The 27,727-nt window shown below is 39.2% G+C and overlaps 1 protein-coding gene across 26 annotated transcripts in view; it reads right to left on the bottom strand.

Moving 5' to 3' along the window:
* Positions 1-27,727, bottom strand: part of SIPA1L1 (signal induced proliferation associated 1 like 1) — a 385,638-nt gene that overhangs the window by 84,252 nt on the left and 273,659 nt on the right. For all 26 annotated transcript variants that reach the window (XM_045579110.1, XM_045579114.1, XM_045579079.1 and 23 more), the window contains 4 exons: positions 24,853-25,041; positions 11,891-12,065; positions 3,865-3,968; positions 706-863 (listed from right to left, as the gene is read on the bottom strand). In XM_045579110.1, coding sequence (XP_045435066.1) covers positions 706-863; positions 3,865-3,968; positions 11,891-12,065; positions 24,853-25,041 — 626 coding nt within the window. The remainder of the gene's footprint in view (positions 1-705; positions 864-3,864; positions 3,969-11,890; positions 12,066-24,852; positions 25,042-27,727) is intronic.

A 27,727-nucleotide genomic window follows, 5' to 3' on the forward strand; every position in this document is an offset into this window, starting at 1 on the left:
CATCTTCCAAATTTTAGGGATTAAGATATGATAAAATTTCACATTTTGAAAGGATAGATTTACATTAGAAGCATCTTACTGAACTGGAATATCCTTCCATATCTTCTTGGCACTATGCCCCTGTCACCCCAGCATCTTGTCCTCATCACCAACCCCTCCTGTATTCTCACCATGGCCGCTCTGGACCGAGGACTGGATTCTGAGACTCGTAAGCCTGGGTCTGTGAGGGACACTGAAACAACTCCACCAAATGTGTAACCAAGCCTGGAAATGCCTGGCAGGTTGCAGTTGGAAATGATAGAATGAATCAGTCCTAAGCAAGGATTTGGGCTTTTTAGGTATTTAGTGATTAAAAAAACAAACAAAACAACTTTTTCTACTAACTGTGATCATTCTTCTCACTCTTGCCACACCAAAAGCAAAGTATAATTAGCAGTAAATTAGTTGAGGACCAGATGGCATGGATGAAGGATACCACCTAAGGAGGAAGTGCAAATGGAAACGGCAGGTGTCTAACCAAACACATCTGGGAAATGTCAATGCCATCAGGTTACATCATTGTGTGAATTAAACCATCCACTGGCACAGTTTAAAGGCAAAAACAAATAGTAAGAGAGTTCCCACGGCCCCTTCAGAGGGTGGAGCTGGAGAGGCCTTGTGTGTGACCCAGCCAATGCCCACCAAGCCACTGCGCAGTGTTAATACCTGTAGCAGACACTGTCCGTGCAGGGGTTGTGAACCCTGACGATGACGAAAACGTGCTGAAAGTGGGAGCGGATGTTTTTCGGGCTGAATGGCTGTGCCCCAGGCTCTTGGAAAACAATTGTTACAATATCATTTCCAATGTGCCGCTTCCGTAGGAGCTAAAAGAAAAAATAAGCAAACAACCTAAATGACAACACCTGGCTTCTACCTCCTCAGTTCCCTCATGTAATAGCATTTAAAACATTCATTAGGAATCAGTCCATGTTAGGGTAGGTACTGTACGCAGTCATTGTCAGTATTTTAGCCTGTGTCTTATCATTCCCTACAAGGAAGAATGTGAAAATGAATATTCTGAAATTTGCAATATATATGTGTGTGTGTGTGTGTGTGTGTGTGTGTGTGTGTGTATTCCATTCAAATAGATCTATCCAATATCTGGCATATTATGCCAAGTCCCAGCATCTTTAAATTCTTAGTTTCCATAACAACAGTTTTGTTCCACTTTCATGTAAGAAAGGAACTTGCCGTAGAGAACATTTTTTTAGAGATGAGAATGGCTGAAGTAATTACAACACAATTTACGTTCTGGTTTAATTAGCATCATTCACGGAAACGTGACTTAAGGTGTTATCAGATATACTTTTGGTGTCACAAGCTGGGAATGTGGAAATTAACAATATTCCAGAATGATGTAAGAATCTAAAAGCAAGTTAAATTTCAAGTTAAATAGCTCCTTTAGTTACAGAGAAAGGTATTTCAGATCACCTTCTGTTTCACATTACACGGTGTTTTGGAAAGGTGGCTTTCAAACTCAGGTACCCAGATCATCCTAGGCCAGTGCCTTCTCAAGAGAGGTTTATTAGAATGTTTAAATCAATAGTGTGAAGAAAAACTAAACACATTTTGATTTTCCATATTATATTGAGGCTTTTGTAAGAAGGAAAGTAACATGACATTTATATAAACTATCTACCATTATTTATTTATTTTGTCAATCCTCACACAAGAATATTTTTCCATTGATTTTCAGAGAGAGAATGGAAGAGAGGAGGAGACACAGAGAGAGAAACATTGGGGCTAAACTATCCACCATTAGGCACAAGCTTGCACTTAACAAAATTTTAAAACAATTCTCCAGTGACTTTAACATATATAGACTATATACCAGCAAAATCAATGATCTAGTATTGGCTGCCAGCTGGGAGAAACAATAGCCTTTTAGATTAGGGTTGAGAATGGGGAGTTAGAATGCTCAGGAAATGTACTTTTAACCTTAGGATTTTCAAAGCATCCCAAATTATCTTCTAATGAGGCCATTGACTTCATTTCTGAACATGATGTAACATCAGATGTTACAGAAATAAAGGCTGGTCTGTATTGATTGTCATACAGAATATACTCATTATTAAAGATTATTAATCTACTCAGGGTCACAGACATAGCAAAAACACAATCTGTATATTATGTTATTCCTGCATACATGATGTCATTGTCTTTTGATACATTCTTTCTTTAAAATATGGCTTGATATATAATATTAATGTCTTAATAAAGGGCCCAAGAAGAAATAAATCTATCCATCTCACATAAAATACAATGAAAGTATTTATAAACAAATTACTGCAAGAAGATCTAAAAAGATACATTCTTTTCTTTGATTTTGTTTTTCCCCCCAAGCATAAAGTGATCTATATAAAAGAAACACGAAGTTTAGCAAAAAAACTAAAATTACTTAATATGTAATACCAATTACTCTTTCATTCTGATTTAGGTACATAATACGTTTGCCTTGATTGGACTCTAAAATTACATAATTTAGATAGCTGTCCATTTAAATGCCAACTCCCTCTGCTCAGCATTTCAACTCATTTAGTTGAAATAAACAATTAAATGAATTTTGTTACTAAATATTTTACCACCACCTCCTTACTTTTCTCTACTAAATAACGAGGTAGAATAAGCTTTTATCTCCCTTTTAAAGATCCTTTGTCAATGTTATTAAATGTTTTTGTCTATTGACTAGCTAAAATAAGTTTAGTATATTTTTCTTAGCATGATGTTTTCCTCTTAGAGAAATCTAGAACTGGAATTTGCATAAATCAAATTGTCAACAAATTCCAGATCGGGAATTTATCTTAAAATTGGTTTATTTCAGAGTCAGAACTGATTTATTGCTTTGCTTCCTAGTTTTGATTACTTTGGTAATCATAAGAGCAAAACTTTATTACCCACATTTGTGATTTAATCACAGCTAACGTGATGAAGTGTTAGATTAGATCTGTGTTTGGGTAAATTCTATGAAAGAGGATGTGATTCATTCTGCAGCAGGCCTGTGCTCTGTTAGTACAACTGGCAATAACAAAATCCATATCCATTTTAAGGTCAGAAGTAACACTGGGCTGCTTGTGTTTATAATAGCTATTGAGAGAAAAGTAGCTCTGGTTCTTTCAAATTTTAGTTTGATGTCATGTATTTTGAAATATTTCTTAAACAACAACTACTATGTACTCTAAAACAATACTGCCAGTTTCCATTTTGCTCTGAACAATCTGTCACTTCCTAACACTGTGGTTTCTCAGTGGCTACATTTTAGTAATAGGCATTGTTTAGAAGTTTTAAAAAGAAACTGTGTATGACATACATAAATGCAATTGCTATTTATGTTCCTCGTTATCTAACAAACACGTTAAGGAAAAACATTCTTCTGAGATCTCATTGACAGTTATTTTTTTTCTTATTAGTATACCAAACCTCCTTTGCAATAGGAAATGAAACACCAATATTTCCTGCTTTGTATGTTGGCCTCTTGAGATGAAACTTCACCCACTCATATACATTCTTTGCAACCCTGCAGAGTCATCTAATCACCATGATTTCAACTTGTTCTCTTCAGATTCCATGAAAACATCAATTCCCATGGGTGAAAAGCAAACGATTAATTCACAAAGCCACCCAGCTGGCTGTTAAACTAGAATTTGTGTCTCTTCATTTGTTTTCGGCTCATTTGCTATTCCTTATTTCCACAATGTACAAAGTTTCCTGCTGCTGTGACAGGTGCAACATTAAATTCTGGTTTAAGATTTTACAAACTTGCTACCCTGGCTTCTGGAGAAAATGAAACAAGGGTGAGGAAACAGAGAGAACACAAGGATCTCTTACCTGTTGCTTGTTGTTAGGTGTGTATGGCAGCATGGTAGAAACATGGAACATAATTTCATAGTCTTTGTATGTTGTGTACAGAGAATGGGTTCCAGTGGAGTCAGCTAAAGTGAAAAACAAACAAACAAAAAAGAATGATGAGATGACTATAAGAATAGAAAAAATAGTTCATTTAAGAGAAATATCTCAAAAAAGAAAAAAAAGAAAAGATGGTTTAGGATGAAAAGATCCTAGACAAGACCTAAATTGGTGTTCTTATCCATTTTTTTGTACTTGATTCCCTTTGGTAGTCTAGTGAGGCTAACTGACTCCTTCTCAGAATATTTACAAATGCTTAAAATAAAATATATAAGGTTTCAACAGAAATCAATTATATTGAGAATTCAGACACCAAAGTAATTTTAAAATATGATGCAATAGCATAGGATTTATATAACAAGTTTTAGCAATTGGTCTAATAACTATTATAAATATAGTGTAGGGATGCCATGTTTTGAGATATATATCACAACAAAAAATAGGATATGAAAAGACCTTTCTTTTGGCAATAAAAATCCCAGGTAGAGCTTTACAAACTACCGTGGTTTGTGGCCTCCATTCATAATTGAAGGAAATGTTGAATTTCAGTTGGGGTTGTAGACTCTGAGAAAAAAATATACGTGTCAAGAAGGATTAATAATGGCTGAGCTTGAATTTAAAAACAGATCCTAATAGCTGTTTCTCGTGTAAGCTATGCTTTAGGGAGAAGCCTGTACTGAACTGCCTGCCTGCACTGTATCCCTATCATCTAGCCAACCCTTACAAAGGAGTTCCTGGAATCATCTTTCAGCCAACAGAACTGAGAATTTCTTTGTCCAATCAGAGCACATAGCTATATCCTCATTAACATCTTCCCTGACCAATCAGGACAGTGCTTTTTGGACAAGTCAAACACTTAAGATTTGGAACCTTCCTTTGCATGAGGATGGACCAATTAGGGACCACAATATTGGATGCTTTATTCTTTAGGCATCCAATATAAGTAAGCTCCCCTCTGGTTCAGAGAATGCACTTCCCTTTCCACAGAAGACTGCATTTTCCAGCTGGAGTTAAAACACCAAAGACAAAACACTAAAAACATTTCAAGTCACTGGAATGGAGAAGCGCAGGCAGAGCAGGACACAGCAGACCAGCACAGAGTCAAGTGGTGCAGAGCAGGCAAAGCAGAGCTTTGTAGCTGGAAAGGGACCTTGCCCCAGGGCTGCCTCATCCCAAGGACACCTCTCAGCCATACTATTCCACAGCCGTGCTGCTTCATGATTGCATTGGCACCATGACTATCGTTCAACAAGGCCAATAAAAATAAATGTAAAATTCTTTCCTATTCAAGTTCACAAATTCCTGAATTCTTTCCATAGACATCAAGTTAAGAACATCTTTTCCAGTATTTCTGATTCAATAAAGAGAACTATTTTGCTCTTAACAGATGGAAATTCAACAAGAATGTAACACTGAACATGTCCACCAATTTTTTAAGACTAAGTGCATAGGCTCTCACCTTCCTTACAAAAGCAACAATCTCTACCCCCTTAATCATTAACATATCAGTGTGCCCCTAAATACCTGGAAACCACAGAAGAGAATTGTTAGCTGCTCAATTGAAAGGAAATAACTTTAGATTTGAAGGACCTAGACCACAAGGCTGCTAAATGAACAAAAGTGCATTCCTTCTGGGTCAACTCAAGCCTATCTCCACCACATTTTTGAGGACCAAAAGACTTCACTGAATTTTAAAAAATGATGCTGCAAGACAGAGCCTCTGGCATAAACCAAAAGGCAGTCAAGATCTCAAAATTTAGTATGCACAGTCTCCTGGGAGCCGGTTTAAAAGGCCAATTCCCACGCCTCACCCCCAGAAACACTGCTCACTGGGTGTGGGGCTGGGCGGTGAGATCTATTTTAATAAACACCCCCAGGGTGACTGGAATGCAGCAGCTCAACTGCCCTCAGGCGCTGCTCCAAGAATAGACCACAGGGGCAACTTGCAGACCGACTTGAAAAGAAGTTCTAGAGCCCTGACTTTCAACCTCGAGTGTCTTGGAGGATCTTAATTTTGAAGCAGACACAAAATGCAATAGGTTTTAAAAACAGGCTAAACTAAGAATAAACTGCTTCCCAAAAATTGTAAAAATATATATAACATATAACTCTCCAAGAAAAATATCTTCTAAATGTTAATGACTATCACTAGAAAAAACTAGATTCAAGCAAGAGAACAAATTACTACAATACATACCATAATTGAGCTTTTCAAGGACAGGTCTTAAGTCTGAAGAACTTATCTATTGCTAAGGGTCCTTGCTATAAATATCTCTAGGACAAACTATTACATTTTAAAATTTTAAGCAAAATCAATGAACTAGAAAAAAATGTGTCATCCAGTATTCATTTATTACATATTCTTTATATGTCTATCTAATTTTAAAAGGATCAATGCCAGAGGGGAAAACTGAAGACAACCCAGAAGATCATCTTTTTCTACGTCTAGTCCTTTCTGTTTCCTTTGTATGCCTCATCTATTAGTATACTAATAAAAGTGTAATGTGCTAATTAGACTGGATAGCCAAATGACCTTTTGGACGTCCTTCTGGACAAAGTCATGGTGGTAGGGGCTGGGGCAGAGGCAGTTAGGGGCCAGCAGGGGAGCAGTTAGGGGCGATCAGGCTTGGTGGTGGAGCAAACAGTTAGAAGTGATCAGGCCAGAGGAGGAAAAAGCAGTTAGGAGTGATTAGGCAGGCAGGCAAAGGTGGTTAGGGGTGATCAGGCAGGCAGGCAAAGACAGTTAGGGGCAATCAGGCCAGCAGGGGAGCGGTTAGGGGCATCAGACTGGCAGGCAGAGGTGGTTAGGGGTGATCAGGTAGGCAGGCAAGCGGACAGGAGCCAGTGGTCCCAGATTGTGAGAGGGATGCCCAACTAAACCAGCAGTCAAGACATCCCCCGAAGTGTCATGGATTGGAGAGGGTGCAGGCTGGGTTGAAGGACGCCCCCTTCTGCCCCATACACTAATTTCATGCACCAGGCTCCTAGTTTTTTATATGCTGTTTGACCAGCCTTTTTTCTGCGGACCTTAGTTTTAATGATGATTTTAAACAGTTTGGAAACAGGGGATGTGCCCGCAACCAATGTACATGCCCTTGACCGGAATCGAACCTGGGACCCTTCAGTCGGCAGACTAACGCTCTACCACTGAGCCAAACCAGTTCCGGCGAGATTGGTCATCTTGATAATCACGTGATTTGCCTCCAAATCATCCCACTACGAGTGGCATGTGTCCACTAAGAAGGTGAGCACTCTACGCTAAGCCATAGAAAGCAAATTTCTAATATTCAAACTAGATGATAAGACATTGAATAACTGAGGGATGCTAAGAATATTCTTCTCAGCTGCTTTGAAAAGACAGAGATAAGTGATTATATCCTACATTACGCATTTCTATCAGAGGACGGTATGAACAGGTTAATAAGTTCCTAGAGCAGTTTCAGATACGATCAATGACATATTCATCCTTGATTTCTCTTTTGACTCAACTCTTTTGCTTTTAGTTAATCTAAAACTTGGATGATAAAGCTGTACATGCATGAATCTGAATCAGGAAAAGCTAATTAAGAGTATTATCTAACCATTTTCTGGTCACTGATGGACATGTTGGAGTTAAGAAAAGCTAAATGAAGGAAAACAAGCCCATGACATTGAGTTTTAGAAAGTTATTATTTTTAAAACTTTATAAAAACAAGAAGAATAATCCCATTAAGTAAATGCACAGACTAATAAAGTTGATAGAATGAAGAAAGTTTAAGCTTAGTTAATTAATGTCCGCACTACTACAAAACACATCAACTGCAAGACAAAAATCACTGCTAGGTTGTGGGTCTGACTCTCATGCATGGTCTGAAATACTATGAAAGGTCGCTGGTTGCTGGGTGCCATCCATGGAAGCGCCCCAGAGCTGCCTTATATGCAACCTTGCCTCAGGGTCTGGGGATTCAGAGCCAATGCTCAGAAATGCAGCCAGGGACCAGCCCTGACCTCTGAAACACTGGCATGTGTTTGTGCTGAGGCACACTTCTGCCCCGTGGTACCATTTCTCTTACTCACTAATGAAGGATTTGGGGAAGTCAAGAATTCCACCGGCTCTGGCATCTATCATATGTACTAATACTTCTTCAATGTACTGTTAGCCAGGATCAATCAGATGAGTTACCTTACTTCAGTGAGGATAGAATAAAGACATGACAGGCAAATTCATACTGTGTCCATTCAAGGAATGTATGAGTGTGCAGGTGAATGAGCCTGGAACTCCAGGTTTCTCAAAATTGTTAACATATTGAGATGAAAGGATAAGAGAATGTAAGGCTGGTACTTAGGAATCAGCCACTTCTATTTTCTACCTACGTACTGCTCATTTTGTAAGATACCTGCAATTACCTGGATTCCCAACTGGAAAGTATGAAGATCTGAATCTGAATGCCAGTAGCATCATCTGCTAAATTACCACACAAACGAGTCTTCACTTCAAGGCTCCTCTATAATCTCATTGTTCTGGGGATTCAGCGAAATAATGTGTATGCAAGTGCTAGCGCATAAAGATGTTCAAGAAATGTGTTGATTAGAATTTAGAATTTTGTGCAGTTGAGGTAAAAAGTATAGTTTCCTTAAAAAGGGCCTTTTACATATTTTAATTTCTATGCCAAGTGCATCTCAGCAACACTTAAAAGAAAAAACCGTACCCTATGATGGAATTCACAGTGAAGGAGGTGAAATCAGAATCCTTTCTTCCTCAGTCTCTGGGACTGGAAAGAGCACTATGCATGTGCAACGCGTTTGAAGATGCTAGTTTTATCCTTTTCCCTATCAAAGTTTACATATTCCAGATAAAGAAGATTTACTTCCTTTACAAAAAGTCTTACATATCTTCTAAGACCCTGGATCTCAATGGTTTTTACAACAAGCACTGCTCAAAACTGGGAGAAGCAACAGGCACTCACTAATACTGCAGCAAATTAATGACGGCTTTGAAGGAATGATTAACAAAACGCGTCTCTGAGTGCTGACTTGATAAATAAACCTCAGGCAGAAAAGAATTTCTTAAATAATGATCCACATGTACAGCTTAAAATGAGGGTGGTCTCCTGATTCCACATAACCAACTGCTGGGGGGCTGGAGGGAGTTCGTTTTTTATTTACTGCGGTGTGACAGGAGTGAAAGTATATAGAGGTATGTCATCCAAATAAGGAAACAAGAAAAGGAACCAAAAAAATTCACTGTTGCAAATTTCTTCCTTATAGAACCCTGACACATTTGTAACCTTTTTGCTAGAAATCCTTGTTTCTGAGATGTGCAAATGAACTTTGTACAAAAATTGGGGAAAAGAAGAAATGGTTCGTAATTCCTTCCCTGAGCTTCTCTCTCTTTTACCAAAGTACTAAAGTCTGAATATAATACATGACAAGTAGAGCTGTTTCCTGGGATGGCAGTGGGTATTTTTAGCCCAAGGACCGAGAGAGGGGAAGACACAGCCACAAGGCAGAGCTCCGGACTTCACTGGGCTTAATTCTACATGCATGCTTTCTCCCAATACTTCATTAACTATGCCCCTAGGATCTGTTCACTTTCCCTAATGCTTCCTAGCTGTTTAACCTTGGACATGTTAGTTAATCTAAAGAAACCAATTCTGGCCCTAGCCAGTTTGGCTCAGTGGATAAGAACTTCGGCCTGCATACTGAAGGGTCCCAGGTTCGATTCCAGTCAGGAACATGTGTGCAGGAGGCAACCAATCGATGTGTCTCTCTCACCCCAATGTTCCTTCTCTCTCTGTCTCTCCCCTTTCCCTTATAATCTTTCTGAACACCAATGGAAAAATATCCTTGGGTAATGATTAAAAAAAAGGAAACCAATTATGTAAAATGGAGCTGATTCCTAGCAGGGTTTGTGGAGATTACAAAGAGATGGCATCTATAAAAAGTATCTGGGACTTCCCTTTCTGTCCATAACAGTACTGAGTAGAAAAGTTGACAATATATCTGAAACAATTTTTCAGACATTTTACAATAGGTATCACTTGATAGTGATCCCTGAGAAAAAAGAATCAGAGGTGATTCTGGGGGCTGGCTGGCTAGGGGAGGGACCTTGGGAGGTTGGCAGGCCATGGGAGGTTGGTTGTGGGAACACACTGACCACCAGCGGACAGCTCCTGTGTTGTGTCTGCCCCATGGTAGTCAGTGTGCGTCACAGCTACCGGCCGGCCGTCTGGTCCTAATGGTCGCCTAGGCTTTTATATAGATAGATACCTGTTTAAATGATGACTCTAATGGTCCCCTCTATTTTCACTCTTGGAGTAAGTGAGATAAATATGCATACTGCCTTCTTCATGGCTTTAGAATAAAAACACTTTCCTACTTTTCATTAACTTTAAGAAACTTGCCACTATGAAAGAGCAGAAAACTATGAACTCTTCCGCTCTGAAGCTATGCTTCGAAAGGTTACAATGAGCCTTACTTAAAGCAGAGTATCTTAGTAGAAGGGAACCTTTCCCTGCTGAATGTATTATGTAACTAGAAAACTGGGCAGTCAGAGGCAGTTTGCTAATCTAGGCCCAACCCCTTTAGCCTTTACAGTTATTGGGATATTGGGGCAAAACGTGCAGAGTGATAATTTTGCTTATTCCACTGCCTTACCCAATGCTACCATGCTTAAGTCTGGCTTTTCTATACATTTCTAACATTGTCCCTCATCATCTAGAGGCAGCTGGGCATGTGTAAATACACAAATAATACATAATCTTATCTACTCCCACTCTGGCCATTCATTTATAGAATCAGAGAGCATATTACATTCTCTTCCCAGACCCTTTCAATAGCTCTTTGTGGTGACAATTTATATAATACCACAAACTAGGACAACATGAATGAATTGTACAGAGTAAATGTCAGAATATCTGGATAAAACGAGTTTAGGGCATATTGAGATTTAACATTTTGTGCGCTTGCAAGCAGAATATGGAACATTAAAATAATATTTAAGAGTCTAGGCTATTTATGGATTTTAATAGTCTCTCTTGCATGTCGTTTCCAAGTTGGCAATAGCAAAACCATGGCAACAGGAAATTCTTCCCTGCAGTAGTTTATGAATGCTTTTCTGTTTTCATGACTCAACTCCTTAGTTAATTTCCTGTACAGAAAATCAGAGAGATTACTATAGACTGCAATACAGATGTGCTAATCCAAAGATCCCCTCAAAGAAAAAGGTCACAGATGTGTATGGATGGATTTAGAGATAAAATCTAAAACTGCCTCCATGCAGACAAACAGTAGTAATCAACGTACTCTAACCAAAATAGATACTTGAGAACTTAATTTTATTAACAACTTGGGGAAGGAGAGTGGACAACCTTGCATGTTCATAAGCTGTAAATAAACAGGCTGCTTCCTTATTGTGCGCTCAATAACACATTTTATGAGCCAAATTAATTCTAAATCTAAGAAGCCCATTTCCTTAGAGATTAAATTAGACTGTGGATAATAATAACAGAAAATAAGCACCTAAAACTTTCCGAGATATTAAAAAACCACAAAATGAATAAGAAAAACCACGCAAAGGTTGGCTCAAAGATAAGGATTATGAAATGAATGGAAGTTGAAAATTCTAGGGCTTATGACCAGATGGTTATAAGTTTGTAGAGTTTCTCATCACGTTAGCATTCAGCTAAATATAGTGAAATGCATGCCACACTTTCCAGGAGCAAATCTGCATCCACTGCTCCATCCCATCCACCTCTCTGATAGCACTTTTGATACCGTCTCATCCTCGCTGCTTTGATTATGGTCTGCACTGCTCTGGAACCACAGATCTCCCTCTCTGGCTTCCTCTCCTCCATCACCAGCAGTTTCCTACAGTAAGTGGCAATGTTGTTTTGTGGGCAATTTAGCAGGTGAACATCAACACAGCAGGAGGAAATAAACCTTGTAGGAGGGGGCACGTATTTCTTACTTTTGGTGTCAAGCTGTGCACGATACTTCTCAAATCCTTTGAGCCGAACACGTTCTCCCAACAGCTGAAGGAATTCCTCAAAGGCCGAGCCGGCTGACTCATTGTTGTACATCTCTTCCTCCGTGCTCTGCCCAGCTTTGCAGTACATGATGCCGACTTTCTGCTGGTAGTTCAGCTGTGAAGGCAGGAAACACAGTGCATATAAGCAGAGGCAAACCACATTGGCCCACTTGAGTGCTAATAAGCCCTGTAGAGCAAAGACCCATCGAATAGCTAATGGCTCTACCCTCTTGAAATTCTTCCGTGTTAATTCTTCTGTCTCTGATACAAACAGTACAGAAGAACAAGTGTCTGTGATTATAAACTTCAAGAATTAAGAGCAAAGGCCAGAAAATAATATCTCCTGTTATTAACAATGTGAAGATCATGCATCGTTAGAACAGATGTTGATACTCTAGGCCTGTTAATGGATTACAAAGTACAGGATAAGGCTATAAAAAACAGCTGACAACAAAAGGCAATTCTTTTGCTATGTTCCCTCCTCCCCTTTTAAAAAGGGAGGCTTTTGCTGAAACTAGTTTGGCTCAGTGGATTGAGCGTCGGTCTGTGGACTGAAAGGTCCTAGATTTGATTCCAGTCAAGGGCATGTACCTTGGTTGCAGGCACATCCCCAGTAGGGGGTGTGCAAGAGGCAGCTGATCGATGTTTCTCTCTCATAGATGTTTCTAACTCTCTCTTCCTCTCTGTGAAAAATCAATAAAATATATTTTAAAAAAGAAAAAAAAAAGGGAGGCTTTTATGAATTTTTAAAAGCAGAAGTTCACTTTACAAAAGAGACTTTAAATTAAATTGTTTTGCCCTAAGAGACCCACTAATGTCCTTGCATTTTTTTTTTTTTTGTAAAATTGGAAGAGACATCTTCGAATGCCATTTTTCCAACATACTAAATTCTAAACCTGTTATATCTTTGTTAGAGTGTGCCCTTTTAAATATTTTTCTAAAAGATGAGGCCTGGAAGAAAATTGGGAAGGGGCTTCACAATGGCAAATTTGCCAAGTGGCAAACACTTCTTCCTAAACACAGTTATAACCAAGCATTCAGGAGGCTTAAGTATTATAGAACTTATTCATCATTAAAAAATCTGATCATTTTGCAAAGGAATTCCAAGGTGATATTAAGCCATTTAACAAGAAACAAGTTTTCAACATAAAAATGTAGAGTTTTAATTCTCTGGTGAAATCTGTATCACGTAGGCCTATTTCCAGAGTGGTGTTGCCATCCCTGCTTCAGTCCATTTTTATCTACTAAAAGGAAAGGAGGAAGGGATGAGGCAAAATTTTACAGCTAACATTTAATGACTACTCATTATATGCCAATCACTAAGTTCCATGTTTACCATTAGCTTATTCCTACAACAGCCCATAAAGCAAAGAGTATCCCTGCTTGACAGATAAGCCAAGACAATGGAAGAGAAAGTAACTGGCCCAGGAGGGAGAGTCACAGATCACAACTGTCAGTCCCGTGACTTGGCTCCATTAAACATGACCCATGCTCACCAGGCTTGTCCTGCTCCATTTCTATCACTGCAGCCCATGTCCACGGCCCCTTACTTGCAAGTCAAAAGTTGAAAGATAAAAAAAAAACACATTTGGCAACAAAACTTGATATGAGCTGACATGAGTACCTTTAAGTATTCCTCTTTGTGCGACTATTTGTTTCTTTCCTGTAGAAATATGAATGTGTTTGACTGTGGAGTGCTGACCCAGATCCCACCGGGGACATTACTATACAGTGCGTGCATTTTACTACCCTGCTCAAATCTGGACATTGCTGGATTCTGAAATACATCCAGCTCTTATCGTTTTACACAAGGGACTGTGAACCTGAACAACTCCTTTCAACCTTCCAAACCAAGTGTTTCAGAAGAGTGATAACACAGAAAATGTCATGGGGGAAACTCTTCCTCGCTTCCTGCCTCCACTGCATGCTACCTAGCTGACAGGAAGCTCGGTGGCTTTACATGACCCGGGGACAGGAGGGCTCCCCAGAAGTTCTGCACAGAACTGACTCCCCCGGGACTGGGAGGTGAAGTTCCAGGTCTGAAACGTGCAAACGTACTGGAATATTTTAAAAATAGCATACGACTTCCATTATTGTGGCTTCACTGTCATTATTAACGGAAAGAGATTTAGGACTTACTCATTTTGTATACCACATATAGGAAACACCAAACAAAAGAAGTCAGAGCAAAACCTACTGCACACCACTGACATTTCCGCTTTATCTCAGCCGGTGCTTCAAATGTCTGGCTCTAGTCAATGCTTAGAGGGGAATTCCCACAGGTAGAGATTTCATCTTGGCTTGGGAACTAAGCTGAGTGCCCTATCAGGTCTCAGCAAGTAACAAAGGAGTGGTAAGCTCTGCGTCTATTGTAGAAGGCCCTAAGAAAGCCAGGTCCTTACTCTCTCCCACAGGAGCACCATCAGAGATGAAGTGATCCAGGGAAAGGAAGCGGCCATGGGGTTATTTGCTGTTTGGCTCAGTGCCTGCCAGATCAGCCTTCTTGTGCAACAATGTAAGACAAAAGTCACCCTGTTCCATAGAAAGCGTTGGTGACATTGGATTTGTGGGATGGCTTTTTGAAACATCTTAGATAAAGCCTAAGATTTCACTGTGCAGTACTCAAAAGAACTCATTTATAAAAAATAGAAAAAGAGGAAGAAAGAGGGGGAGAAAAGAGTTCAGAGGAACACAGATAAGTAAGGGAACTTCCCTCAAATCACTGGAGAAGAAGAATCTAAGGACAATGAGACTATGAGCTGTTTTATTAGGACTGGTTCTCACAGTCCCCAGAACTCCACCTGCAGATCGGAGAACAAACTGGTTTGTGCTGGTTGTGAAAGGAAAGATCCTCTAAGAAGATTAAGAAATTGGTTAGAATGTCGAATTTCCTCTGGTTTGAAACTGTGCCAACTGCTCTATCCTCTACTGTGACAATATGACTGTATCCTGAGCTTCTACTACAATTAAATCAAGGTGGGTGGCATTCTCTGAACTCGTCCTCTGAGAATCCTCAGTTAGCAGCCATGTCCCTGCCAGAATCTGAGAAGTTGTTAAGGAGAAGTTATGTAAATGCAATAAGGAACATTTCAAGAGAAAGGGCAAATGTAAATGGAGTTAGAGCTAGCTGTCCTTTGGGGGTTTTGAATTGTTATGAGTTATATAAAATAGCATTTTTTTTTTTTTTTTTTTGCAGACACACATCTGTACAGGTTCATGTATGTCCATATATAATCCTTTTGTGCAATGCTCAAAATAAAGCTGGGAAGGCCCCAGAAGCCACCTTGGGAACGGGCCGGGGCTCTCTGCATTCAGGGCTTTGCTCTGGATAATCTCAGGGTCCGGCTATACAATTCCGTGATTGCCTATCAACTGCTCACAAGGAGCACTGATGGAAGTGTCTGGACACAACAAATGTTTGTATTGTAAAAAGGAATGATATTTTTGTTATGGGTAAGATTATTCTGAAATTTATATGGAAAGGCAAAGGAACTATTAGCAAAGCTAAAACAATTTTGAAAAAGAATAAAGTGGGAAAAGTGATTCTACCCAATTTCAGGACTAAGGTTATATCTGAGATGAAGGTGAACCCCAACAAAATAAAAGTGTTTTTCAACAACCATCAAGTGATGTGGACTCCCACAGCTGGGAACACAACACAACACAGAACGGCTCTCCCTCTCCTAAAAAAGGCACTTCAACACCAAATCAACGCAACAGGAACTGCAATCTGACTTGCACAGCCCTGAGCTCTGGGAAGGCTGGGTGAGGGGTCACGTTGGAGTCCCTTCCAGGTGGAAACGGATGAGAATGACCAAGTCCTCGGAGATCGCCCCGCAGTGCCCCGCATCTCTTCATCCCTGGTGTCCCAGCCAAAGGAAGGCCACTGGGAAAACTGCCCAGTTCTTCCTGTTCAAACAAATCCAAACTGCTTGACTTAATCTAGAAATTCAAACACTCACTATGAAGTATGTCCTTGTACAGCAGCTCTCATCCTTAGGGGTGCTTGAACTGTGTTCTGGGGCAGGGTTATTTGGAAATATATATTTCCAAATATATATTCTCAATTAAACTCTGCTCTTGCTGTTAGGTCGTACCAGAGCAGAGTTTAACTGAGAATAATTTGGCCCCACTATTGCAGCCAAACCATTCTGAGACTCTGCCCAATGCCACGTGAACGTCTGCCTGGTGGGAGCAGAAACTGTTCCCAACCACGTGCGAGGACTGAGGACTTGCCCTTCACCACCTTTAGGGGATTTTCACTCTGGCCTCAAGCAATTTCCTCAAATGCGTGCACTTTTCAATACTCAGCTCTGTGTACTCCAAACCCAAGCCTCCTTGGCCTCACATCTGTCTCACATCTGGGAGACCCTTGGGCTTCACCTGGGTTCCCTCCCTTCCTTACTCCCTGCCAGCACTGCAGCCTGGACACTCCCTTCAGGCTGGTGCAAGCTTAGGATCTACTTCCTCTTTTCCCACTTCCCAGAGATCACTGCCCTTCATTGCCTGACTTACAGTGCCATAAAAACCACCGCCTCATTGTCCTGCCTAGTTTTTCAGTTGTTTCAGATGGGAGCATAGATCTAGTCCCTCTTTCTTAATCTTGGCCAATGGCAGAAATCTGCCTTCAGTTTTGTGTGCTTTTTTAAAAATATATTTTTGTTGATTTCAGAGCCGAAGGGAGAGGGAGAGAAAGAAACATCAAAGATGAGTCACTAATTGGCTGCATCCTGCGTCCACACACTGGGGATCAAGCCCACAACCCTCGCATGTGCTCTTGACCAGAATTGAACCCGGAACCCTTCAGTCCACAGGCCAATGCTCTATTCATTGGTCCAAACTGGCTAGGCCTGCCTTCAGTTTTAAATCGGGTATTATTGATATATAATTTCTGAACAGTAAACTGCATCCAATTAAATGAGTCCAACTAAACCTCCACTATAACCATCACCCTAAACGTTTCCTGGTTTCCATTTGCAGTGCATCCCTGAATTAATAAAAGCCTCAAACAACCACTATTCTATGTTTTCCCATTGTAAATTAGTTTTGCCTACATTTTAATAGAGCATTTTTGTTGGGTAAAATTTATTGTGAGAGTTGTTCTTTCAGCATTCTTAATAAATCTACTGACTTCCACCTTTTCTTCATACTTCATAACCAGCAAATGTTAATTTCAAAAGCCACTGCCTGTCTCGCTATTCTTTTTTGAAGGTATATTTTTCCTATGGCTATTTAAAAAAAAATTATTTTCAGCAATATTATTTTTTTACTATCATAGGCTTACGTCTGATTTTTGTTGTATTTATCTTGCTTATGGCAAGCACAGCTTCTTAATTCTACCTTAATCAGTTTTGAAAATTATTCTAGAAGTAATTGTGCAAATAATGATTATATTCCCAAATAATGCTTTAATCTTGCTTTTCCTCCTGAGAATTGGATTATATATATGTATTCCACTGAACACAACTTGCTGAGCACACTTCATAGTTCTAGGAATTTTTTGTAAATTCCTTGGAGTTTTGTACATAGACTATCATGTTGTCTGAAATTGGGAGTTTTATGTTTTTTTCCCCCTTCCCTCCCTCCCTCCCTCCCTCCCTCCCTCCCTCCCTTCCTTCCTTCCATCTTATTGTGCTGACTTATCAGATTCACTTTGTACATTGCAATGTAAAGGTGTTTACCTGTATATAGCAGGAAGAATGGAAAAATATATTTACTCCCTATTTCCATAAAGTCCAAATTTATTTATTTATTTATTTAAATCATTGACCAGCTGCCTCCTGCACATTGAGCCCACAACCCAGGCAAGTGGGCCGGAATCAAACCCAGGACCCTTCAGTCCACAGGCCAATTCTTTGTGCACTAATCCAAACCAGCTAGGGCTTAAATTTATTTTTAAAGAATATTTTGCCTAGTGTTTCTGGTTATTCTCAGTAGGTGGGCTGATCTGTGACAAGCTATATGCCAGTACTGTAATGAAGACCTTGGTCATGTTTTAAAAATCCTCATGATTCACACTGATAGCATTTATTTTGATTTGTTCTTCATAAACATAACTCTTTTTAAATACTTTCTAAATATTCATCACTATACTGTCCTTTTATAAAAATGTCAAAGATACTGAAAAAAATTCATGTTGGGAACAAAAAAATGCTAGTAAGAATATATATCCTCATTGGACATTACTAAGAAAAATCACTTATTTTTAAAAATGGCATGTGGATATTAGGTAGAAAATTTATTTTAAAAATCTGAGAGGCTGTCAAAATTACTTATATATATATATATATATATACGTGCATAGACATATTCTAATCTATTTTTATCTGTGGCATAATATATAGAAATTTTCTATACACAAAATAATCTCCAACTTCTCTAATGCTAGGTGGTACAAAATTTATCACAAAAATATAAAGCTTCATATTGGGTATTAAACTGATAATAAATGCACCTGTTTTGACTTGAGATTGAGATGAATTTCAGTTATACAGGGAAAGACTCTTCACCATAGTGCTATTAGTAATTGGTAAAGACTGGAATCAATCCAAATGCCCATCAGTACAAAGAGTGATGAAATAAACTATGGTACAGCAATATGACAGGCTATTATGTAACAGTAAAAACAGTGGGAAAGCAATCCATGTACTCACATAGAAAGATTCCCAAAATATATTGCTAAGTAAAAAAACCCAATGTGTACAGCATGCTATCCTATATAATAAAGAGCTAATATGCCAATTAGACCGAACAGCAGAATGATCATCCAGACAACCTTCCAGACAAAGCCCCGGCTGCCAAGGGCCAAGCCCCTTGCCCAAATTTTGTGCACTGGGCCTCTATTATTTTGTATAAGAAAAAGGGGAAATACGCTACATGTCCATATTTGTTGATATCTGTATAAAGAAGCATAGCAATACGTAAATAAGATAAAATAAAACAAAACTTGGTAACTGTGGAGGAGGAGAGGAGATAGGAACAAGGTAGAACTGGGATCTTGTGGCATAAACACAATTACTTTAATTTTTGGATCATTTGAAGATAATAGCTAGTCCTGTAGGAAATAAAACTAGTTTAACTTTTTATTTTAAAGCTGAATTTAAAACACAATCCACAATATAAAATTAAGAAGACTGAAATATCTGCAATCAATTATTCTGTCCTTTTTGGACTGTGAACCAAACAATCCTTACTGCCTGTTTTACTAGCCATGCTTAGCTCCATCCCTGCAGTCCTACCACAACCAAAGACTTCCAAATGCTGTTATCAGACATGATAAATATGGGATATTACTTAGCACTAGAAAGGACTTCATATAGTCATCCAACCCAGCCTTAGCTGAGAGACAAAAGCTTGGATGAGCTGGTGCAGAGTAAACACTACTTGTGAACAGACAAGACAGAGCTCCTACTGTGGCTGCTTCTTCCCCTCATCTGATGACTATCAAGGCTATTTCCTTACTGACAATGTACTGTACATATGCTGAGCTGTCTGGAACCAATCTGGTGGCCAGGGGAACTTTAAACATGCATTATTAGCTCAGTGGTCGGCAAATGGCAGCTCACAAGCCACATGTGGCTCATAAGCCGTGGTTTGCCGCTCTGTTGACTAATGAGTTTGCTGACCTCTGCCTTAGCTGATATCATAATCTAAGAAAAGATTAAAATTTCAGGAAGGGTAATTATTTTGCCAAAGCTTTATTTGTAGAAAATGTGTTTGGAAAAGTGTTTCCCCTATAATTCTTTGTTTAAATTCAGCTGCCTACATCAAAGAGTGGCTGGTTCAAATCCTTGTCCTCAATAAAATAATGCAACAGGGCAGTGAAATGGCTAAGTCAGAAAGTAATGTTACCCATGACCTTAATCAAAGGATGAGTGCTATTCATTATCAACCAAACATTGCTTCTTTCCTTTCATCTATTCTTGAGATGTATTGCAGACTTAGATACTTTTCCCCTTTAATTTCAATAAGTTGAAGGTTAACTTTTTAAAGAAAAGAGAAGTCAATATTTTCATTTCTTTGCACCTTTAATAAATACCTAGAAAAACAATACAGATACTAATTTAGGTAAAATCACTACCATGTACATAAAACTTGACATGTCCTGCCGAAACCGGTTTGGCTCAGTGGTAGAGTGTCGGTCTGCGGACTGAAAGGTCCCAGGTTCGATTCCGGTCAAGGGCATGTACCTTGGTTGTGGGCACATCCCCATTAGGGGGTGTGCAAGAGGCAGCTGGTCAATGTTTCTCTCTCATCGACGTTTCTAGTTCTCTATCTCTCTCCCTTCCTCTCTGTAAAAAATCAATAAAATATATTTAAAAAAAACAAACAACAACAAAAAAACTTGACATATCCTAATGAAAACAGGACTACTCATTTTCTCTACTGCAAACTGGCCATTGTACTTTAAGTATTTTTAAGTTCTGCTCTGGTTTTATTTGGGCTTAGCAGGTTATACTTAATATTGGGCACTGAAGTCTGGAGCAATAAAGCATGGATCCAGCTGTCCAGTTCTTCTCCCTCTCATAGGAGGGAGGGAAAACAAGGGCATCTGTCTAGGGTGATGGGTGAAGAGTGTGGGCTCTCCAGGTCCAACGCCTGGATTTGAGACCGCCTCCACCAGATCCTAATTGTGATCTGAGGGTCTTTGAGCATCTTTGGGCCTCAGCGCCCAGTCTGTAACAAGGACTACAATAGCACCTACAGCAAAGGCTGCTGAGTAGTAATTAAAAGAATCCATGCAAATTGTTCATCCAGTTGCCTGCCTTAGTCACTGTTCAATAAAAATACCTATTTTTACTTTTCTCTTGTATGCTCCTCACACTCCTGCTCAGCTGGACTGCTTGCCGCCTTGTTCTTATTCTGAGTCTAGACCCCGGTACTGCTTATTCCCTGGTCTGATGAAATCCTTTCTTTCCAAGGGCCTCCTCATCCTGATCCATCTGACCAATCCTGACTTGGCCCCATTGGTTTGCACCTCCATTGCTCTTCATTGGCAATTCTTTTTTTATACTCATTTTATTAAACCTAACTTCCATTACAGTAACTCATGACCTTGTCTCCTCCATGGTTAAGGACTGTGTCTTACCAGCCTATTTCTTCTCTACAGTTTTAATAATCTTCAAAGAGTGGTTGCTCAATAAGCGTTTATTGGATTTGAAGCAGTTATGCTTACTTGTGAAAGGAGGCATAATGCATCCTATACCTAGAAGAGCAGCTCTCTCATGGGATACTTATCAAGATTTAATGAGATAATGCATGCAAAGGGCTACTCACCAGTTATCATTTTATCATTATCAATCACAACTACTATTTCTTCAGTGTTCACCACATCTGGCAGTGTACTAAGTGCTTCACAGGTGTGAATGCAAACAGGGCCTGGCTCGGAATCCTCTCATTCCCCTCACAAGGAGTAGGTGAGATAAAGGTGTTTTTTAAAATAACTGATGAAGAAAAGTAACAAACCCAAAAAGTAACAGCTGAGTTGGCCATTTATTAAAAAGTTTGGCTTGAATAGATATGAAATTCCTGATATTTCACAATATAGCTTTGAGGATCAAAAAAATTCAAGATACACAAAAGTATATGAAAAGTTGCAATTCTTAAAAATAAAAGGAAGTATTAGGCAAACTGGTATCCAGTACTCAGGACTGCTAAGGGAAAATGGCCCTGGGAACTGCTCAGTCTCAATCCTCCTAACTATAAAAGAGGCCAATAACCAGAACCCACCGCAAGGGGTGCTGAGGATGAAATCAGATGATGCTGATAAAGAGCTTAGAACCGTGTAAGTAAACATATATTCAGATATTTGCTTTCATCATAAGAGATGCTCTAACTTGCCTAATTAAGATCTAGGATCATGATGGATAAACTAAATCCAGACTGGATCCAAATTTTCTGGGTCACAACCTGTTCCAAATTCTTGGCAGTGTGAAATCATTGAGGTCAGTTTCATCTTCTTATTGCCCATTACAAGAGAATGGAGGTGGACATCGATATATGGTGAAGGGCCCAGAAAATCTTCAAGAAGGAGAATGTGAAAGCTTGAGTAAATCACAAGGCAAATGTTCATTTCTAAAACTTCAGGAATTAAAATGCCTTTGTCAGTACCAACATACATATCAGAGTCTAGACAAATAAAAACCAAATTTTTATATTTCTGTGAAATGTTTTCTTTCATATTTTATAGATATAATTTTCATTTGTTCTGTTCATTTCAGCTTTTAAAAGTGTTAAATGAGAAACTAAGGCACCACGTATCAGAGAGGCAAATGCTACAATATATCTAAGCCGTTTAGAGAAAACATTAAAGGAATCACCCAAATAAAATTTAAAAGGAGATTTAGAATTACCTTTTAGTGAGTCCAGTTTCTCGGTATCGGACTTTGCATCTTTTCAAATGTAAAGATGTACAAAGCATGACATTTTAAGAAGTGGTGACATAGATGGAAACCCAAAGTGCTTTGCAATGACTCCAATGCATTATCTACTGCACTTATAAGCATTTCTGTTTTAAAATCTGTATTTGTAAATGTGCCCAAATAATGTTTCTCAAAATGATTCCAAGGCATTAATGAGATTTCCTACCAAAAAAATGACTCCCCAGACATAATGCCTAAGTATGTGTCTGTTTTTTAATAGTATAATTCTGGCATTGAAAGCTATGAAGATATAAATGAAACGACAGAGGCTAAGTGGGGATGTCCTTTGGTCCAGCTATATTGCTGCTTGTATAAAATAGCAGGTTTTAAATTCCTTGACTCCACTACTTAGTAAAATTTCCAAAATAAAACTGGGAGACTCACTTAAATTGCCAAATTTTATTTATGCCAGAAAGGCATTAAAGAAAACAACTGATACATATTATTATCATTAATTTATGAAGGAAAGTATATTTTAATACCCCTCCATCAGAAATAATGGATAGTTTTGTGAATTAAATAAATTTAGCTTTAAACTCATTATAGTGTTATCTTTCCTGTATTGATGGTACTAACGAGTATTCACCACAGATCAGCCCCACCTCGCGTCCAATATTTGTAATCACAAAGAGAGGCATAAAATGTGCCAGAGATCTCATAAAATTTATACAAGTGGGGCACACATTTTTTACTTAATGTGGTTAAAACAAAGGGAAAATGGCAATAAATACCTCCTTTATATAAAACTAGAGGCCCAATGCATGAATTTGTGCATGGGTGGGGTCCCTCAGCTTGGCCAATGATCCATGGGGGCCCATGAGGGCTGCAAAAGGTTGGCTGGGGGGAGGGGCCTCAGAAGGTTGGCTGTGGGAGTGCACTGACCACCAAGGGGCAGCTCCTGCACTGAGTGCATGCCCCTTGGTGGTCAGAGCATGTCATAGCAACCGGTCATTCAATTGCTTAGGCATATATATAAAATCTAATGTAGAATTTAGAAAGTCCCATATATAATTATCAATGTCTAAATGTTGTTATTCTCCTCAAAACTGACAGTAACTAAAAAGACTGAATCCATAAAGTTGAACCTAATCATTTTTCTACTCCTCCTTTGTTAGAATAAAAGTTCAAAATATTTATTGGAAGATAGCCCCCAAAATACTAAGTTTATGCATCAGTAGTCATCTGAAGCATTCAAACTGCTTCATATTTACATGTTATAAATATCAATGCTCACAGCCTATTTGAAATAAATATATGGGATAGACATTATCTTTATGACAAATGAAATGACTAGACAACAGTGATTAGAAAAGTTAAATCCAACTATTGGACCATGATATAGTCCTATTGGCTCAATTAAAAGAATAAATATACCTTGAAACTAATTTTTCTGAACTTCATTTTAATAGAATGGAAATTTTTATTAATTATGGATATACCATCAAAATTTGTTCATAAAATGGCATTTGTATTTTGACCAAATGGTCTCCACATTAAGGATAGGAAATACAGAAGTGAGAAAATATTGAGTATTTTCATTTTGTTACTACCGTATTTTTTGGACCATAAGACGCACCAGTTTTTAGAGAAGGGAAATGAAGAAAAAAAGATTCTGAAACAAATAGTGTCCTAAAATATTTTATGTGCATTAAAACCCAACATCACAGTCATAAACACATGTAATCAACCCTGTAAAGTAAACAGCAGCATTTAGAACCATTTTAAAGCCAGGCAAGCACACAGAGACCACACAGAGCCAGGCAAGTAAAAAAACTTTTTTTTTAAAGTATATGTGTAGGCTATATTTGGACCATAAGACGCAGGGACTTTTTCCCCCCACTTCTGGGGGGAAAAAAGTGCGTCTTATGGTCTGAAAAATATGGTAATTAGAACCCACCTTTTTAAAGTTTTATATTTAGTCTTGGCTGAAATACTTTGTTGGGTGTACTAATAGACTTTAACATTTTAAACTTTTAAGATAATGCTTGTACCAGTTAATAGTACAGGCTTTGAACTTATTAACTGTGTGAACTTGGACTTACTACTTAATCGCTGTGCCTCAGATTCTTCATCTCTAAAACCATTCTCATAGGGTTGGGAGAATAAATGGGATAACATATTTAATTTACTTAAAATAGAACCTGGTGAGTGGGTTCATTAGTGCTAGCTATTATTATTACTTTATTGCTACTACTTATTCCTAGAGTACTTAAAAAAATCCACCACATTTGTGGAAGATTACCAAGAGTTGAACAGAGTTCAAATATCATATCCATCAATGCTGACATTGAGAATTTCATCAGATGAGAAATGTTTAGAGTTCAGAAAGCCAAGAAAAAGAAAATGAGTAACTGCAAAGAAAATACCCTTCACAATAAATGACATCAGATTTCCCTGTCAAAAAAAGAACTATGGAGGTCTATGCTCTGGAAGCCTAAAGAAACCTGAGCCTGAAGAATGTTCTCTGGAAGCCACACTCACCCCTTGTTCATCCAGCTTCATGAGCTGCTCTGTGACTTTGGGAGTGTTGAAGGCCAGCCGCAGGCACTGGACATTGAGCTCCGGGATCACGTGCTCCAGCACTTCTTTCAGGGGCAGCCCCCGGGCTGTCGAGTGCTTTGCCGTTGAGGGTATGGCATCCTCCAGGACCGAACCTCTCAGTGTCATGAGCTGAAAGAGAGAACCGCTTCTGTTAATGACCTCCGGAAAGGAGAGAATCCTCATAAGTTCCTGGGCTTGAAAACGTGCACATGCTATAATATTTTATTCATAAACACACTGTCATGCTTATAATTACATGTGAGTTTTTTAAAATGTATGTTATGCAATGATGCTTTCTATTAAAATGAAAGAAAGATCTGTTTGTATTTCTCTTATCTTGATGTTATTTACTAAAAGCTACTGGATTGGCATGACCATGTTCTTTTTTCTTTTATAATTAATTTTCTATTATGTTTTATTGATGTTTTGAGAAAGAGAGAAGGGAGAGAGGGGGGAGAGCGGGAGAGTGAGAGGGAGAGGGAGAGAAAGAGAGAGAAACATTGATGTGTAAAACATCAATTGGTTGCCTGCCATATATACCCCAACTGGGGATTGAACCGCAACCTAGGTTTGTGCCATCACTAAGGATTGAACCAGCAACCTTTTTGATGTATGGGACAACATTCAACCAACTGAGCCACACTGACCATGGCATCATGTTCTTTCTTCTTGATGTATTTATTAACATGAAAAATTAATAGCATGAGAAGTCCCTGCATGAAAACTAAGTCTTACTTTATTACATACTAGAGGCCTAGAGCACAAATTTGTGCATGGTGGGGGTCAGGCTGGTCCTGCCAGGGGAGGAGCCACAGGAGGTTGGTTGATCAGCCTTGCCCCCTGCAGTGAGCATCATAGCGACCCACCGTTCTGGTCACTTAGGATTTTATATATATAGATGCCTATCTCACAAAGTCAGGAGCTATGGCCTGAAACTGACATCTAGAGCATTTCTATCAAAGGACTCTTGTTAGTTTCTTTCTGTGAAGAGTCTCATAAAGAAATTACAATGAATCTACATTTAAGGATTATTTTTATTGGATAATAGAAACAATTACACAATAGCTAGTGACAAATAAACATCAGAGAGGGGAAGGAAGGCATAAAGGAAGGCAGAAAAGAAGGAAAAGAGAAAGGGAGGGAGATGGGAGGAAAGGAGGAAGAAAGAGGAGGAGGAGGGATGTGGGGGATAGAAAAGTACTACTTTGGGCATTATGTGTGTAGTAATGAACAACTCAGATAAAAATTCCATCCTCACTGAGACCGAAAAAGAAAAAAATAAGAACAATATGTGAGATAGTGGTAAGTATTCATGAAATAATAAAGCCTGGAATTGGATGTGAAATTGTAGATGAAGCTCCCTGTGATTTATGAGCAAAGGCCAGAAGGAAATGAGAGAGCTCTGGCCAACAGGATGCCTGGGGAAGAGTATCACACCGCAGACGAACAGGGAGCATCCAAGACCCAAGGCGGAGGCGCCCTGAGACGGCCCAAGAGGAGGAGGTCGTGTGGCCGGGACAGACTACTGAGGGCAGTTGGACATGAGATCCTGAGCAGATGTGCCTGTCTCCTAGGTACAAAGGAGACCTGCTTGTACTCAGAGGCAGATGAGAAACCAGTACAGGATTCTGAGTTGAGGATTGACAAGATCTGGATTACATTTCAAAAGGATCACTGCTGGGCCAAAGCTGGAAGACAGTTCTCAGGGAAAGATGATGGTGGCTTGGCCCTGGCCCAGACCCAGGCAGAAGAATGGGAGAAGTGGCTGAATCCTGGACATATTTTGAAGACAAAGTGAACAAATTCTGCTTATACTTGGGGGTGTCAAGAGGGAGGAGAAGATTTGGGAGTGGGGGTGGATGTAGGAAAAGAGAAGAGTCAAGTGCAGCGTCCAGGTTTCTGGCCTGAACCACCAGAATAATGGAGTTGTCATCAGCCAGGCATTAATCTGAACATGAAAACAAGTGGAAATGGCTTTTTGAACCATGAACATTTGACCTGGATGTTTCAATCAAAAGCTAGGGAAATGGATGCAAGGGACCTGATGCATTCTCATAGATCAGCAGGAAAAAGATAGACTATGAGACCAGGGACCTGGAGGGAGGTGCAGGTGTCGCACTCCAGGCCAAGGTGGCACGAGAGGAAAGAACAGAGGTGGGAAGGAAGAGTCATGGTGGGTCACCCAACTAAGGGGTCACCTTGCTGTAGGACAGGAGTAACCCTGGAGAGAGGGGCTGGGGCTAGGTGGGCAGGGCCCGCCAGGCAAGCTGACAGGTACACTCATGGAAATCACTGACAGGTTCCAGAGAGAGTGTTGACTTAGAAAACGTCAACTTCTGGCCTGAAGAATGATAGGGCAGTGACAAGAAGAAAAAATTTAAATGGGTTTAAAGCAGAAAAGGAATATTAAGATAGAGGCCTTAAATCAGAGTGGCCTGGGGAGGAGAAAAAAATACTTGGGTGTAAGCTGAGGCTCACAGAAATCTGGTGGAAATCTGGAAATGACCAACTACCTTCAACCAACTTCAAAAACACAGTGTGTTCTCTGTTTTTCATGTCAACAGAAGGATTTACATGCTTATAGTTAGCTTTGGTGTGGAGAAAAATACACTGGAGAATGTTAATCTTCATTTCAATCTGGCTGCCATATATACACATTAAGATATTAAAGTCATGCCTTAAAAAAAAATCTTATTTTTAATTTCCCCAGAGTTTGAGCTTAGGAACAATGACTAAGTGAGGCCAACCTCTGAAACTCAATAGTAGCAGTAAAGCCAAATGCCCCATTAAAGTAGTTTCAAAACTATTATTTTCT

This window comes from Pipistrellus kuhlii, unplaced genomic scaffold (genome assembly GCF_014108245.1).
Source record: "Pipistrellus kuhlii isolate mPipKuh1 unplaced genomic scaffold, mPipKuh1.p scaffold_m20_p_1, whole genome shotgun sequence".
NCBI classification, from domain to species: Eukaryota; Metazoa; Chordata; class Mammalia; order Chiroptera; family Vespertilionidae; genus Pipistrellus; species Pipistrellus kuhlii.